At 39.7% G+C, this 16,143-nt stretch overlaps 2 protein-coding genes across 2 annotated transcripts in view; one reads left to right on the top strand and one right to left on the bottom strand.

The window, feature by feature from the left end:
* Positions 1-9,469, bottom strand: part of CAMKMT (calmodulin-lysine N-methyltransferase) — a 277,215-nt gene extending 267,746 nt beyond the window's left edge. The window contains exons 1-2 of the mRNA XM_083361603.1: positions 9,253-9,469; positions 7,229-7,401 (exon numbers count right to left, since the gene is read on the bottom strand). Coding sequence (XP_083217729.1) covers positions 7,229-7,401; positions 9,253-9,384 — 305 coding nt within the window. The 5' untranslated portion in view covers positions 9,385-9,469. The remainder of the gene's footprint in view (positions 1-7,228; positions 7,402-9,252) is intronic.
* Positions 9,470-10,015: 546 nt separating this feature from the next.
* Positions 10,016-16,143, top strand: part of PREPL (prolyl endopeptidase like) — a 32,840-nt gene continuing 26,712 nt past the window's right edge. Inside the window, exons 1-2 of the mRNA XM_083362898.1 lie at positions 10,016-10,176; positions 15,486-15,841. Coding sequence (XP_083219024.1) covers positions 15,632-15,841 — 210 coding nt within the window. The 5' untranslated portion in view covers positions 10,016-10,176; positions 15,486-15,631. The remainder of the gene's footprint in view (positions 10,177-15,485; positions 15,842-16,143) is intronic.

Genomic DNA, 16,143 nt, shown 5'->3' with positions numbered 1-16,143 from the left:
TATATGCCTGCTTATTAGGGCTTTCACACACACCCCAAGCGGCATTATTACAAAGTCAGCTTATTGCCCCCAACAATCTGGGTCCTCATTTTACCTACCTCGGAAGGATGGAAGGCTGAGTCAACCTTGAGCCTGGTGGGATGCGAACCTGCACTAATTGCAGGCAGCTGGTGTTACTTAAGGAGGCATTAGCCCACTGCTCCACCAAGGCTCTTTTATTGAGGTCAGGCTGATATGTCTGTAGTTTCCTGGATCTCTTTTTTCCCCTTTTTTGAAGATGGGAACTACGTCTACAGCTCTCTTCCAGTCCTTTGGTAGTTCCCCAGTGCTCCAGGATCTTTGAAAAATATAGTTCAGTGGTTCTGAGATCACGTCTGCCAGTTCCTTGAGAACTTTGGGGTGTAATCCATCTGGTCCTGGTGATTTGAACTCGTCTACGCTGGACAGGTGCTCACTCACCATTTTCTTGCCTATCTTAACTTCTATTCTGTTTTTTATGGCACTGGTTTTGGTAGGTTGGACTGTTTTTTCCCTGTGTGTAAAGACAGATGCAAAAAATGAGTTAAATAGTTCTGCTTTCTCCCTGTTGCTTGTCACCTTCTTGCCATTTTCCCCCACTAATGGACTTATCATTTCCTTAACTTTTTTCTTGTTTTTTATATGTTGAAAGAAGCTTTTTTTGTTATTTTTTACTTTGGTAGCAAGCCTTAGTTCATTTTGAGCCTTAGCTTCCCTCACTTCATCTTTGCAGGCACGGGCTATTTGCTGATATTCTGACTTAGTTATGTGCCAATCTTTCCACTTTCTATACTTGTCCTTTTTATCTTTCAATTTAATAGAGAGTTCTTTATGCAGCCATGGTGGTTTCTTTTGAGAGCTGTTATTTTTCCTGTTTGTTGGTATTGTGCTAGACTGGGCCTTTATTATCTCACTTTTCAAAATTTCCCAAGCTTCTTGAGTTGTTTTCCCCTTTAGGATTCTCATCCATGGAATCCTTCCCAAGCTCTCTCTATGTTTATTGAAATTTTCTCTTTTAAAGTCCAAGACTCTAGTTTGGCTGTGTTCTATTGCTTGTGCTTCCAGAATGTTGAATTCCAAAATTGCATGATCACTTCCCCCCAGGGTTCCTGTGGCTTCGACACCTTCTATCACTTCATCTCTGTTAGTGAGAATTAAATCCAATATGGCTAATCCCCTAGTTCCCTTCTCTACGTTTTGGGAGAGAAAGTTGTCTGCTAGGTTTGTCAGGAATCTGTTTGATCTTCCACTTGGTGCAGAGTTTGTCTCTCAGTTGATATCAGGGTAATTAGTTTAAATGTTCCTCCAGAAAAGTTGTGTATTTATTGCCAAGTAACTCAGTCCCTTTCCTGGATGGATGCAGACCATCTCTTTTGTACATTTTTTCATTGGACCAGCTACAGACATCGTGACTAATATAACCAAAGCCTTCTCCTTTACACCACTTTTAGCCACATATTAAATTCTGCTATACGCTGGCCTTTTCCATTTTGCTCCTTATACACTGGTAAAACCTCTGAAAAAGTGAGCCTACAGCCTATTCTGCTGAGTTCCTGCCCCAAGCTCTGGAAATCATTCTGCACACAAAGTACATCCTTTTGGGACAGATCGTTAGTGCCAAGATGTACACATCACATCACAGTCATTGCTGGCATTGTTGACTATTTTGAAAATACGCTTCTTGTCCCTACTGGCAGCAGCACCTGGAAGACACCTGACCTCTTTTGAAATCTCTGTATCCTTTCCTAAATCGAATCACCAACCAGAAGGTGGCTTCTCTTTTTGGGTACCTTTCTTTTCTTGCATGACTGATGTGTAATACCTGATTCGCACTTCTCCCTGTCAAAAACAAGTTCATCTCGGACCATGGTCCCCTGCTTACTTGAGTTATCATCACAACTATCTTGACCTGTTTCCTTAATGTCCCTATTAAGGTCAGCAAGGGCACTGTATCTCTTATGCAGGGACACAGCAAAAGCTTTGTGTTTATGGTTCACAGCTCTCACCCTGCCAGATCCTACGGTTGTCCACACTGCCCTTCTCCTGCAGGATCTTTGCGGTAGAGGGGGCTGATAGCGTGGAGGCTCAGTAGAGTAGAAGGACTGATCTAAACACCTAATTTCTGCCTGAAGAGCACAGATTACAGACCCTAGATCAGGGGTCAGCAACCTGAAACAGTGAAAGAGCCACTCGGAACCAGTTCCCTCACAAAAGGAAAAACTGGGAGCCGCAAAAAGTGTGTGCGAATGCGCGTACATGCGCGCATGCGCAGAACAGGGTTTGACTGAAGAGTGGAGCCAAGGTGAGATATGCACCTACCCTGCATATTTGAATTGATTGGTTGAACTTTTTTAGTCCTTTTTTTTTTTGGACTGCACATGGCAGAGGACTGGGAGCCGCAGGAGACGGCTGAAAGAGCCGCATGCGGCTCCGGAGCCGCGGGTTGCAGACCTGTGCCCTAGATAAATAATCTGTCCTTGCACAGTACGTCTGGTATTGGAAACCAGGAAACAAAGACATAAAGAGGAGTGGGGTTACAAGCCCTCTATACAGACTTATACAAATAATTACTTTAATTTGATTAGTTGCATTACAATTACAATTAATTAATACTGGTGCAGTCTCTTTATGAATCAATATGATTGATGAGACTAACTTTACTGATTGGGTAAATCTATATGCACACAAATTAAGTGAAATAATCTTTCCAGAATATAATACAGTTTTTCATTTAAAGGGCTTTATAATTGTAATTAAATTATAATTTAATTTCATCCAAACTTTTATCAAAAAATAACCTTGCTTTCCAGTACTAACATTAATTGTAAATTAAATGTTAATTATCAGCCTATAGTTTCCTGGTGTTATCCCTTTCACTGGGTCTTTTGCCAGTAATTAATCAATCGCTCATGTCTCCTTAATGCAATACTTCATTAAACTGTTCAACTATAATTGGATATAAGCAACTCAGATATTTGTGCCAAAAGCCATGCTATTTTTAAATCTTCACTCAATTTTCAACTATTTCTGCTATTATTGTTAATTCTTCCATTTGGTTTTTACCAAACGCCATCTTCAAATTGTTTTATCTGTCCGGCATTTTTATACTCTTTTTGAGTTTCTCATATATCTTTCCAAAACTATATTGCTTCCTTTTGTCTAGTTTTCCATTTTCAGAATTTCTACTTCCATTTTCTACCTTGATAGAATTGTCTTTAGTCTGATTGAAATATCTGATTTTGCTTACATTTGATCATTCATGCCTCATAAGCATTCAATTAACTAGTGCTGTTATTTGTTGCTTTATGATTTACAAAGTTTCTTCAACTTTTCTGGTGCTAAGCCAATATTTTTATTAGGTTTTTCTTGATCCTTACATTTTTCCATTGTTGCTCTTTCATCCATTCACTCATTCATTCATTCATTCATTTTCTATATTCTTTAAATTACTTGCATCTAATCTTAATTTAAGGAGCCGTGGTGGTGCAGTGGTTAGAATGCAGTATTGCAGGTTAATTCTTCTGATTGCCAGCAGTTCGATTCTCACCGTCTCAAGCCTTCCATCCTTCCAAAGTCACTAAAATGAGGACCCAGATTGTTGGGAGCAACATGCTGACTCTGTAAACTGCTTAGAGAGGGCTGTAAAGCATTGTAAATTGGTATATAAGTCTAAGTGCTATTGTTATTTCTTTATTTTGGCCTCCAATCTGATCCTCCACTTTGGTATTGAATATGATTTTTTTTTGGCTTTCTCATATTGATAACTAGTTCTTCTGTACTATAGGCAAACTAATTCAATAGATGTTATATTAATTTTAATTATTTTAATCCTTGCATCCACCTTCTTCGCATTTGCTATGCAAATAGCATTTGTAGCTGTCTTCTTGATTCTGGATTTGTTCTTAAGGCTTGGTCTTATGCCATCAAAATTAGTCCCTCTGTGCCTTTCTTCAACTTTCCTGCTTTTAGCCATTGACATACCTTGCTACCTGCTCTGCCTGCTATTTTATTTTTATGTACTTGCCATGTAATAATTTGCCATGCCACATCTCTTCAGTACTCTGTAAGCCTTCATTGGTATACTAGCTTCAGCATGGTGGCCAAATGGTTAAGCTGGGCTTGTTGAATGGAAAGTTGGCAATTTGAGGCCTAAGGACTGTGTGATGGAATGAGCTTCCATTACCTTCCCCAGCTCCTGCCAACTTAGCAGTTCGAAAGCAGGTAAATGCAAGTAGATAAATAGGTATCACTTTGGTGGGAAGGTAACAGTGTCCTGTGCACATTCAGGGTATAGTCATGCTGGCCACATGTCCACAGAAGCATCTGCAGACAATATTGACTCTTCAGCTGTAAATCAGAGATGAGTGCTGCCCCCTAGAGCTGCACATGACTGGAAACTTTTACCTTTTTATATTCAGTGCATCTTCTTCACTGCCCTTCAGATATTCTTCCAATGCCCTTTTTTCCTCTTCAACTGTCTGGTGTACATTGTCATTGTTTTTGTGATCTTCCTAGCCAAGGCTTTTAGTTCTTGTTGTTGTTGTTGTTGTTAGCTGCGAAGTCATGTCCGACCCATCGCGACCCTATGGACAACATTCCTCCAGGCCTTCCTGTCCTCTACCATCTTCTGGAGTCCATTTAAGCTCACGCCTACTGCTTCAGTGACTCCATCCAGCCACCTCATTCTCTGTCGTCCCCTTCTTCTATTGCCCTCGATCTTTCCCAGCATTAGGCTCTTCTCCAGTGAGTCCTTCCTTCTCATTAGGTGGCCAAAGTACTTGAGTTTTAGCTTCAGGATCTGGCCTTCTAAAGAGCAGTCAGGATTGATCTCCTCTAGGACTGACCGGTTTGATCGCCTTGCGGTCCAAGGGACTCGCAGGAGTCTTCTCCAGCACCACAGTTCAAAGGCCTCAATTCTTTGGCGTTCAGCCTTTCTTATGGTCCAACTTTCACTGCCATACATTGCAACTGGGAAGACCATAGCCTTGACTATACGCACTTTTGTTGACAGGGTGATGTCTCTGCTTTTTAGTGTGCTGTCTAGATTTGACATGGCTTTCCTCCCCAGGAGCAAGCGTCTTTTAATTTCTTGGCTACAGTCCCCATCTGCAGTGATCTTAGTTCTTATTGAGTCTAATTTGGCACTTTTGTCCACATAGTGACTCCTTCCCAATTATGATGATAATGATGATGATGATGATGTCTATTTCAATATTGTAATTCTATTTCTTACCTCAGTGGATTGTATATCACCAAAATCCCCAACATTTGTTTTACCTTTCAAGCAATGCAACTTAAAGATGTACCATGAATATAGTCCACAATTATTAAAATTAAAGGAGATAATATTTTAAAAGTTACATTACAAAATTGTAAAACTGTTTTTCTCAAAGCATCCAGCATTAGAAAGCGTGATGTTAAACATGAAAAAAGTCCAAAAATTACATTTGGTTGCATCAAAAGATACATGAAAAAAGATCATTATTGCATACTTTAAAACCTGAGCATTTTGCTCCATTTTCTCACCTTTATCCACATAAAACAACATTTTTCAAGTAACAAGGCACAAAATTCCCTTTGGGCAGCAATTAATAAATTAAAGGCTATTCTGTTCTGCAGGACTACTTTTGATAGGAAAGTTATTTCACCATGCAGAGTCTCTATAAAGTCCAAGTTCAAATTTTGCTAATATTTCTTTTCAATTTCTGCCATAGCCAACCTGGGGTGTTAGAGTCTTAAACATTTATGGAAACTCAATGTTCACATTTTTACAGTAGAAACTCTTCCAGAAATTGTTCCCCAGGTTCTATTGACAAAACTATCCAAATTTAAAATTTTATTTATGAAATGTATTTGTCGTCCATCTCATGATTTAAGGCAACTCTTTTGGGCTCTTGGCTTAATCTGAAATGAGACATTGGGATACAATAATTTAAGTCCATGTTCTTATCTGTCCTTAAGGAAAGGTTTTATAAGTCTATTTTCTACAACCATAAAATAAATGGGGTGTTTTTATTCATAGTATCAAAAGGTCTCTAAGGGCCTCTGCCAGGCTAGCAGTTTACCATCTCCATTGCTGCTCCACTGCCAGTTCACCCACACCAATGCTCCACTGTCCTGGGCTATACTCACACTTTGCCGTTGTTGTCTGTTGGATTGCAAACTCATCCAGTCTCTGGATATACAGCTCAGCTGCCTGGTACTCAGCTACTCTTGCAGTTTCCCACTCCTCCAAATGCTGCTGCTCAGCCTTTTTTCCCTCTTCTTTTTTCTTTTTCTTTTCTTTTCTGCATCTTTTCCCTTCTCCCATCCTCCTTCTCCCTCTTCTTCTGCTCCCTCTTCTCCACTTCCTCTCCTTCCCTTCTTTCTTCACTGAGTAGAATACATTTTTATTGCTACAACGCCATATTTCCTCCATCATTGACACCATCTTCAGTTTCCCTTAGCTTCTTGCTCTGCTAGAATGTAAAGTGTTGGAGGACAACCTGACTATGAAGATAGGACTCTGTAAAATTACAGAATTAGGCCACTCCTTTGGATTTATATTATGCATTTACATTAATGAATAATTAATATTATGTAATAATAACCTAATGGCTGCTTTGCTTTAGCCTCTGCAACTTTTCTGTTCCAATTCACTATGTAAAACTACTTTTATCTTTATATTTTTAAATATAAACTTACATTTTTATCCTACTTTCCTGACAATTTTGCAACACTAAATGAAGTTTATCAACAGTTAAGAACAATACTGTGACATTATTTAAAAGACCAAAAAAATTACAAGAAGCTTATAAAGAGCAAGTAGTCAGATACAGTAGGTTACCTTATTGTCAGGTACAATCACATGTGAAGGTTTATTGATTTATTGCTAAAAGCCTATGCACAGGAATCTTCTCAATTAATGGCCAGCACTTGGTTAGCCTTAGATAAGAGTAAAAAGCAATCAAGTAGGTTGAATTTATTTCACTTGTAGCTACGAAAGGACTCCAAACTGATAGGGCAACAGATAATTTACCCTAGAAATAGACAGCGTATATGAAATTAAACAAAGTCCAATTCAACTTAAAACTTTAACTGATGATAGAGTTTTGAATCCAGCCTTGGTTGAAATAATTCAGTTTTGTCATTAAGAACAAAAAACTTTAAAAAGGAAAACTAAACAACATGCAGGCACAGAAAATATTTGCAGAACTGGAATAATATTTACCTTAATGATATAATATAGTCAGGATAATAGATACTTTTGTACTGAACCCAAGACTTTGAGTCATCTTCTGTCATGTTACTGTCCTCGGTTATTGAGAAGAGACCAAATGAAGCAAATCGTCTTACTGATATTTGCTGAAAGCCGGCATTCTCCAAGGGCTTTTGCTTCAAAACCTTTAATGAAAAACATCATGTCTCAAACTAAGGAAGCTGCAACAGGATAAACATTGTCCATGTTTTAATAAACTTGAAAACATACTGTAAAAAAATCAGTTAACATTCGTTTGAAAATGTGTTGAAGAGAGAAGAATTGGATTTTCCAGAATCTGTATCATTTGACATTTATTTTGAGGAGCAATCTGATGCTTGTTTTGTTAGAGGATGTCTTTCATGATCTGTGAAACATACAGTATATAACAGAATAAAAGAGTTAGATGGGACCTTGGGGGTCTTCTAGTCCAACCCCCTGCTCAAGCAGGAAACCCTAAACCCGTGGTGGCGAACCTATGGCACACGTGCCACAGGTGGCACGCAGAGCCCTCTCTGTGGGCACACGCACCATCGCCCCAGTCCTAGGCCTTCAGCTGGGTTTTATAAAACCTTTTTGCTTTAGGCCTCCGCCACCATGCGCAAAATAAAAAAAAATTCAGTCAATCAATCAATTTCAACTTCTCACGGGGGAATAAAAAAGGTCTTGCAAAGTTAGAATTGACCGATTGAACTTTTTAGTCCCACCCAGTCTTCTGTTAACACCGCAGCCACACCCACCCAATGGGCCACACCCACCCGGCACCCAATGATACATAAGTGGGTTTTGGGTTCCAGTTTGGGCACTCGGTCTCTAAAAGGTTCACCATCACTGCCCTAAACCATTTCAGACAAACAGTTGTCCAATCTCCTCTAGAGCTATTTACAATTTATATTTCATACAACATTCTATGAGTGCTGTTCCATATATTATAGCATGCCTTGCAACAGGGAGCAACATCTGGCAAGAAGGAAGAAACCATCTGTGTGACTTTGGCTAGTCATTTTCTCTTAGCCCAACCCACTATACAGAATTGTTGTTAGATATATTTGCCCTTGAAATACTTATAAAAGGAATAAAAACAGGATGAAAAATTCTAAGCAAATAAACTACAGGATAAGAGTCAGCTATTACACTGACCAGTATTTGCTTCATGAAACAAGTACACAAACATACCTTTCCATTGTTTGCACATAATAGCACAAAACACTATTATATATTGTACTATTTTATACATACATACACACATACATATAAATATATATGGCTGTCACAAAGACAGATGTTTAGACTGGATTTGGTATTTTTATACATATATCAAGTCTTTCCCTAGGACCTAAAATAGACAGATGTTACAGGTATTGTCACAGGATGTAAGCTGTTCCTAGTAAAGTTGCCTTTTGCAATTGACTGATGGTGATTTTGTCAATGCTGATGGTGTTCAAGCGGTACTCCACATGTTTTGGAAATGCACCCAAGGTGCCTATTATTATTGGTACAACCTTTGCTTTCTTTTGCCACAGTCATTCTATCATCATCATCATCATCATCATCATCATCATCATCATCATCATCATCATCATCATTATTATTATTATTATTATTATTATTATTATTATTATTATTATTATTATTATTATTATTATTCCAAACTGCCAAGGTAAGCCTTTTTATTCTAGAAACTAATAGGGTGTGATAGCAAGTTTCAGAGCAGGAAATCCCCTGACACAGAATCGCCATTCAGTCCTGAAGCTGAGTTGGTCCAGTTCATCTGTCAGTCAGATCCATTTTCCTCGGGGCTTATCAAATATAAAAAGAATAACGCGGGCGTCATTTGAGATCAGCTTTACCACCTCATCACTCAAACAGAGGCAGCAATAACTTATTCAAACGAAGCGAAGCGAAATCACTGCCCGTCTGCATGCTAGAGAGATGGCAGGTGATGCGACGGGGTTCCCGGGGGCAAACAAGCGGCTCTGGCCGTTGACTTTTCGTACCTGTCTGAGAAGCGTCCAGCGGGCTTTGGCGGCTGCCTGCTTGCTCCTTTTCCCGGCGTCTCCCTCTTCGTTTTCCGCCTGAGCCCTGTCAGCTGAAGTAGGAGAAGAGATCGGGAAGGGTTCTGCATCCATGCTAATGCCACTTCTCCTTTCTTCCTCTGCTCTAAACTCAAACTTAAGCGAGCGCTCCAAAAACTAAACGTGAGAGATGAAGTTGTGGGGGGGGGAGGGAGTCCCGAAAGAATAACCCTAAACTTTCTCAGGGACCGGCCGCCTCCATAGAAAGTAGCGACCGAGGCACAAGAAACAGTCGTCAGGGATGGGAAGCTTTTGCCCGAACCTTATACAGCAAGAGTTGCTAAAACCTCCCATTTAGCAACTAGGAGCGTGAGAAGAGGACGGAATCATCTTTGATGCGGGCAAGGAAGGACGTTTGGCAGCACGGCTACGTGAAAGAATGCAGTCAGCAAAGGATTATTTCTTGCTGCACATCTCTTTTATTGCCATCGTAGCGGAAAGTATTGCCCGATTTTTAACAGAACTGTTTTTTTTTAACAGAACGTTAAAAAGCAAACAAACACACAATTCAGACCATGATCGCGAATCAGGAGCGGCGTTGCAGTGCCCTAGACCAAAATGGACATTTCGTATTTTATTTGCGGGCACAGGAAATCGCCATGTTGATAAAGGGCAAAGCGAGGACTCCGGAAAACCGCTGCATTCTGCCATCTTGGTTGTGGGCAAGCATTGCGTTCCTACCATAGCGGGGTATAAGCAGATGAAGGTTTCAGTCGCCGGTTTAAGAGGTCATCGTCGTTCGCCTTTTCTGTTGCTGCTTGTCTATGATCGAAGTTGCTGTCGTGTTCCCTGAGATTCATGTTTCATTCTGGGTTGTTAAGTTCCTCCTTACAGAGTGATTAAAAGGTAAAAAGTTGGTCGTAATATTCCTATTGATTTGATTAATATATTCCAGTGACTAGAGAGAACTGCTGCTTTGCTTTAAAAGAGTTTGAAGCGAGAAATCAAGCCAAAAGGCTGGCTTTCTCCCGTATCTACGAATTAAAATGTTATGAGAAAAGTACAAAATGATAATTTCAATTGTAAGGGCAAAAGGTTGAGCCTATGCGGTTTTAAAGTGCTGTACTGCACAATGAACTGCTCTGGAAAGGTATGCGTATTAGAGTCCACTAAATTCCTCAAGGCTTAACTTTGAGTAAGCATACAATACTAGGTTGTTAGCTGGGTTATACCCTGCTATCTTACGAAATGCCTTTTTTTCCTTGAGGCTCTTGCTAAATCCTCGAATCCAATATATTATTGATTTTATAGAATGGAAAGGCATTTTTTGCAATTTGTTGGATCAGTATTTATTTATTTGTACACACATGTACCAAATTTGTACACACATGTAACCCCCTTCGCAACCAGTTTTGTGCAGTGGTTGACGGGTTTGCCTAGAAACCAGGAGATGGTGAGTTTTAGTCCTGCCTTAAAGGCTGGCTGTGTGATTTTGGTCCAGTCATTCTCTCATAGCCCAACTGGTACAGAATGTGGTTGTGCAGGCAGTTTTTGGGGTCCCTAGGGTGGCATATATTGCACTGCTGTTTTGCGAGCTGCACTGACAGCTGGTTTGCTTCTGAATTGGAATTCAAGATGTTGGTTATCACTTTTAAACTCCTTCATGGTATGGGCCAGGCTATCTGAGCAACCGTCACACTCAATGGATTGGCTCGCCCCAGTCATCCCAGTTTACAGGGCATGCTACATACCCCATCAGTCAAGGAATTTCAGCTGGTAGCATCCAGGAGAGGAGCCTTTTCTGCTGTGGCTATTGCCCTTTGTAATATTATGTGCCCCTGAGATTTGCACCCACCCGTCTGAATTTCCCTAAAAGCCAGTTGGCCTGTGGCCCCAATGGGGGTGCATCACGCTGGAGATGGCTGATGGATTAAGACAAGACCCCACATCTTCCCCGTTTGCATTCTACTCCCTTCCTCCCCATCTTTTTAATTGTAAATTATTGCTATTATTATAAGTATTTATTGCTTCAGTGTTGTATTGGCTTTTAATAAGCTGCCCAGAATTACTTCTGGATGAGATGGGTAGCAAATAAGTCAAATAAAAAATAAACAATACAGATATATAAATATACACACACACGAATCTTTACATTGATTCACTCTGATTGACTTAGTATATTTATCTACATATCCTTTTCACAGCTGAAGATGTTCCAGTAACATTGGTCGAGAACATTAATGCATAACATTACATTAAAGTATGACATCCTCAGCCCATCCCCAGCCCAATGCAGAAGCAGGGTCTACCCAACAGTCCATGTTCTATTTCAGAAGTGAATTGTTGTCACAAGTGTGCTGAGTGGTCAGTGTGCCACAAATCAAGGTAAGTCTTGAAGTGAGGTCCTACACTGCTACTATTGGCCACCTGCTGGCTACTGCAGACATACCCTGTGTGATCAGTGCTAGTTAAATTTCAGGGGCATTCACATTTTAGCAGTGGGAGAATCATAGAGAAAGTGGATGTCTTAGACCTCTTCTCACACCTTGGCCCATCTTTTGATTGGGATGAAGACAGGTATTTCCTATTATTATTGTTGTTGTTATTGTTGTTATTATTATTAATCATTGCACAGTCAGGCAGATGTTCAGACTGGATTTGGCATTTTTGTCTACCTATTGAGTCCTCACCAAGGACCTGGGATAGGCAGATGTGGATGTTTGATGGTATTACAGATATCGTCGCAGGATGAAAGTAGTTCCTAGTAGGGCCGCTTTTTGCAATTGACTAATGGCAAATTTGTCAATGCCGATGGTGTTCAAGTGGTGCTCCAGTTGTTTTGGGATTGCACCCAAGGTACCTGTTACTATTGGTACTACCCTTGCTTGCCTTTGCCACAGTCTTTCTATTTCTGTTTGTAGGTCTTTGTATTTTGTTATCTTCTCCAGTTCTTTCTCGTCTATTCTGATGTCTCCAGGCACTGCCACATCCACTATCCAGATTTTTTTGTCTTTCTTATCGACAACTGTTAGGTCCGAGATGTTATGTTGCAGGTGCTTATCTGTTTGAATTCTGAAGTCCCAGAGCAGTTTAACTTTATCATTTTCTATGACTTTATTATTTATTTATTTATTTATTTATTTATTTAATTAGATTTGTATACCGCCCTTTCCCGAAGGACTCAGGGCGGTTTACAGGGTAATTAAAACAAGAAACACAAAAGTTAAAAACGATTAAAAAAATTACAACAGTCCCTGAAAAAGTAAAAGCCCCCAATTAAAATTATTATTATTATTATTATTATTATTATTATTATTATTATTATTATTATTATTATTATTATTATTATTATCTTTCCTATCAGCCTTGCAAGTAACAAGAACCAGATCTAGAAGTACTACCTCTATCTTTATTGTAAGGTTACATTAACAGAATCTTGCAAGTCTGAAATACAGACCTCCCGTCTCTCACTTTTACTCTCCTGAAAAAGAGGGTGTCCCTTCTAAGGTGTTTTCACCACCCCTCCTCTTTTGGATTTATGAGATTGTTGTCATGGTTGTGGCTCTTCCTCCTGTCTTCCAAGGTCATTCCCACATACCGTTATACTTCTAGAGCAGGGCTCTTCAAACTTGGCCCTTTTATGACTTGTGGACTTCAACTCCCAGAATGCTGACTGAGGAATTCTGGGAGTTGAAGTCCACAAGTCATAAAAGGGCCAAGTTTGAAGAGCCCTGTTCTAGACAGTGCCTCACTTGATGTCGTTCTCCTAATCCTGGTGTGTAACACTCTGTGCTATATTTCTGGCAATTAAAAGGGTTTTTTTAAAAAAAAATAGTTTCTATAATATAATCCCATGGCCATGTAGTATAGCCTTTCTTCAAGAGACAGACTAATCTCGCAAAGGTTAAGCAAACAAGCCTATGGAGCAGTCAGAGACAGCAGAAGATGAGGAGTCTGATCTAGGACCTCCTCCCAGTACTAAGATATGTAGGGTTGAGTGAAGAGAAGAACAGAGTGATGAGCATTTTCACCAGTGACTAGTTGCATCTGCTGGGGATCTATTTTAGAGTCACCACTGGAAAGTAATCCTTTGTTGGAAATAACCACTCCATTTACCAGAATCTCTGTCTATTGTGCCCTGAACTACTGTATTCTGTGTTTTTGACCCCAGATAACTGATGACCTACAATGTTTCTATAATTTCTGTACTCTGTCCTGACAGGCTTTTGCCTGCTACTCAGCACTTTGCTTACTGGGATCTTGTCTGTAAATTTTTAAGGGATTTGGTACTATTGAAGACTGTGAGTGTGTGTTAATACTACATGCCCAGCCTGCCACTGCTATAATTGCTCAACCAAATAAAGCCTTGCACTGTACTCCTTAGTGCAGTGATGGTGAACCTTTTAGAGATCAAGTGCCCAAACTACAACCCAAAACCCACTTATGTTTCATTGGGCGCCGGGTGGGCATGGCCCATTGGGTTGGTGTGGCCCATTGGGTGGGCGTGGCTGCGGTGGTAACGGCAGACTGGGTGGGACTAAAAAGTTTGATCAATCAATTCCAACTTTGAGAGATTTTTTTTGTCCTGCAAGAAGTTGGAATTGATTGATTGATTGAACCTTTTTTTTTGCACATGGCAGCGGAGGCGTAAAGCGAAAAGGTTTTATAAAACCCAGCTGAAGGCCTAGGACTGGGACGACGGTGCGCGTGCCCACAGAGAGGGCTCTGAGTGCCACCTGTGGCACACGTGCCATAGGTTTGCCACCACGGCCTTAGTGTGTGTGCGTATGTCAGGCCTGGGACAGGACAGCTAAATTCTTCATAAACATTTAAAAAGGTAAGGGCTTTCAAAAGCACATTGTTGTTTTTATATTCCTAGCCCCCAGTCAGTGCCTCTTACCTTGGGGCAGGTGTCTTCAAACTTGGCCCTTTTATGACTTGTGGACTTCAATTCCCAGAATTCTTTAGCTAGGCACGCTGGTTGAGGAATTCTGGGAGTTGAAGTTCACAGTTCATCAAAGAGCAAAGTTTGAAGACCCCTGCCTTAGGGATACCATGATTGCCATTTAGTTTTAACTGGACCTTAGCCAAAATTGGTTCCTGTTCTAGTACAGAGAAGGATCTAAACAGTCAGGGATAGATAGCAAGAGTTTATAAAAGTGAACTGCAGACCTCAGTTAGATAGACAAGAAACAAGAATCAAAAGCTGGAAATGTTGTGGACATTTTAATAATCAGATTAAAGATAGACAAATGAGTATCTGAGTTGTGAGTATTGTAGAACAAATATTATTATAACAAATATATAAAGTTAAATAGTTGATATAAAGAATCAATCTAGCCGTTGATGACCTGCAGCATTCCTTTTCACTTGTACCATTGTGACATTACAGTATTGGAAACATTGGGCCAGTTAATTCCTTGAACCTGTGTTGTTACTTGGTTGTTCTGCAAATAAGGCTCTTGGCATTTACTCCTTAAGTTCTTGGTACAGTCTTCTGCCACCCTTAAGGAGATTCAATAAAATTATATTGGGATTTTTGGTTGTGACATTGTGACCTATCTTTTGACAAATGGAAATGAGGAGCCAATTTGGTGTAGTGGTTAGAGACTAGAATTCAGGAGTCTGAGTTTAGTCCCACCTTAAGCTCAAAGCATTCTCTGTGGGCGCGCCAGCCCTTTGGAATCAATTACCGGTTGAGCTCCGGATGGCTCCCGACCTTTGCTCTTTCCGCCGTGATCTGAAAACCTATTTATTTGAACAGGCCGGCCTGGTTTAAAGGTTTGGGGTATTTTTAATTATTTATTGTTAGGGCTTTATTAATTTAATCTTACTTTTAACTTTTGTATGTAATGCTTTTATTGCCCTGTACACCGCCCTGAGTCCTTCGGGAGAAAGGCGGTATAGAAATTCAATTAAATAAAATAAATAAATAGCTGTGTGACCTTGAGCTGGTTATTATCTCAGCCCTAGAAAGGACGCAATGGCAGCCCACTCCAAACTTTTGCCAAGAAAACTGTAGGGACTTGTCCAGGCAGTCACCGGGAATAAACAGTGATTTGAAGGTATAGCAACATCTTTTGACAATATTAAGTATTCTTAAAGTGTTATTTTTATGTGAGTACTGTTTTTAGAAACCAGTAAGGCTAAAAAGTCTCAGGTTTGTTTATAATTTCTCTTCCGTTAAATTTTATAATTTCTTTTTTCTCTTCCAGGTCTGAACCAATAGAATTGAAGACTATACATTTAAAAGTAAACATCTACTGGCTGCGACTAGTTTACATGGATTTGCTATTACTTTGGACTCTAACAGTTCTCAAAATAAGAATGAAGAATCGAGCAAGATGAATATTTCGTCATCATGTATTCAGGCATTAAATATTTTCCTTCTTTTTTGGAAGGCAGTATTGGTCACCTCATGAACTGCTTTAAATATTCCTCCACTTCATCTGTAAGATTTTATAGTCAAACAAAGCAACAAATATTTTTCCTTACAACATGTTTTAGAAATGTAGGCATTGTTCCTTATTCCCAGGGAAGCATTCAGTCATGGAGGTTTTTTTCCTGCAAGGTGAGTTATTTGAATAAATCATTCAGGCCAATAAATATCTTGGCCCTTACACAATAAAAGACTGCCTTTTTCCTTGTGTTAGTGACTCACTAAAGTTATTAAGGCAAAAAATAAATTTTCAAATATGCTTATAAGGGCATGATACTTACTTTTTGGGCTTCTGTTCTGTATTCAGTTGTAATTGGACAATGAGATGGACAACACACAAATTTAACAAATAATTTAAAAATTAGGTTCTGCTATTCCAGCTCTGTTTAAAAAACTGTTTATTCACTGGAAATTCAATGACAGACTACAGTTCA

Source organism: Vipera ursinii, assembly GCF_947247035.1.
Source record: "Vipera ursinii genome assembly, chromosome: 1".
In the NCBI taxonomy this organism is placed as follows: domain Eukaryota; kingdom Metazoa; phylum Chordata; class Lepidosauria; order Squamata; family Viperidae; genus Vipera; species Vipera ursinii.
This window is presented reverse-complemented; position numbering and strand designations above follow the sequence as displayed.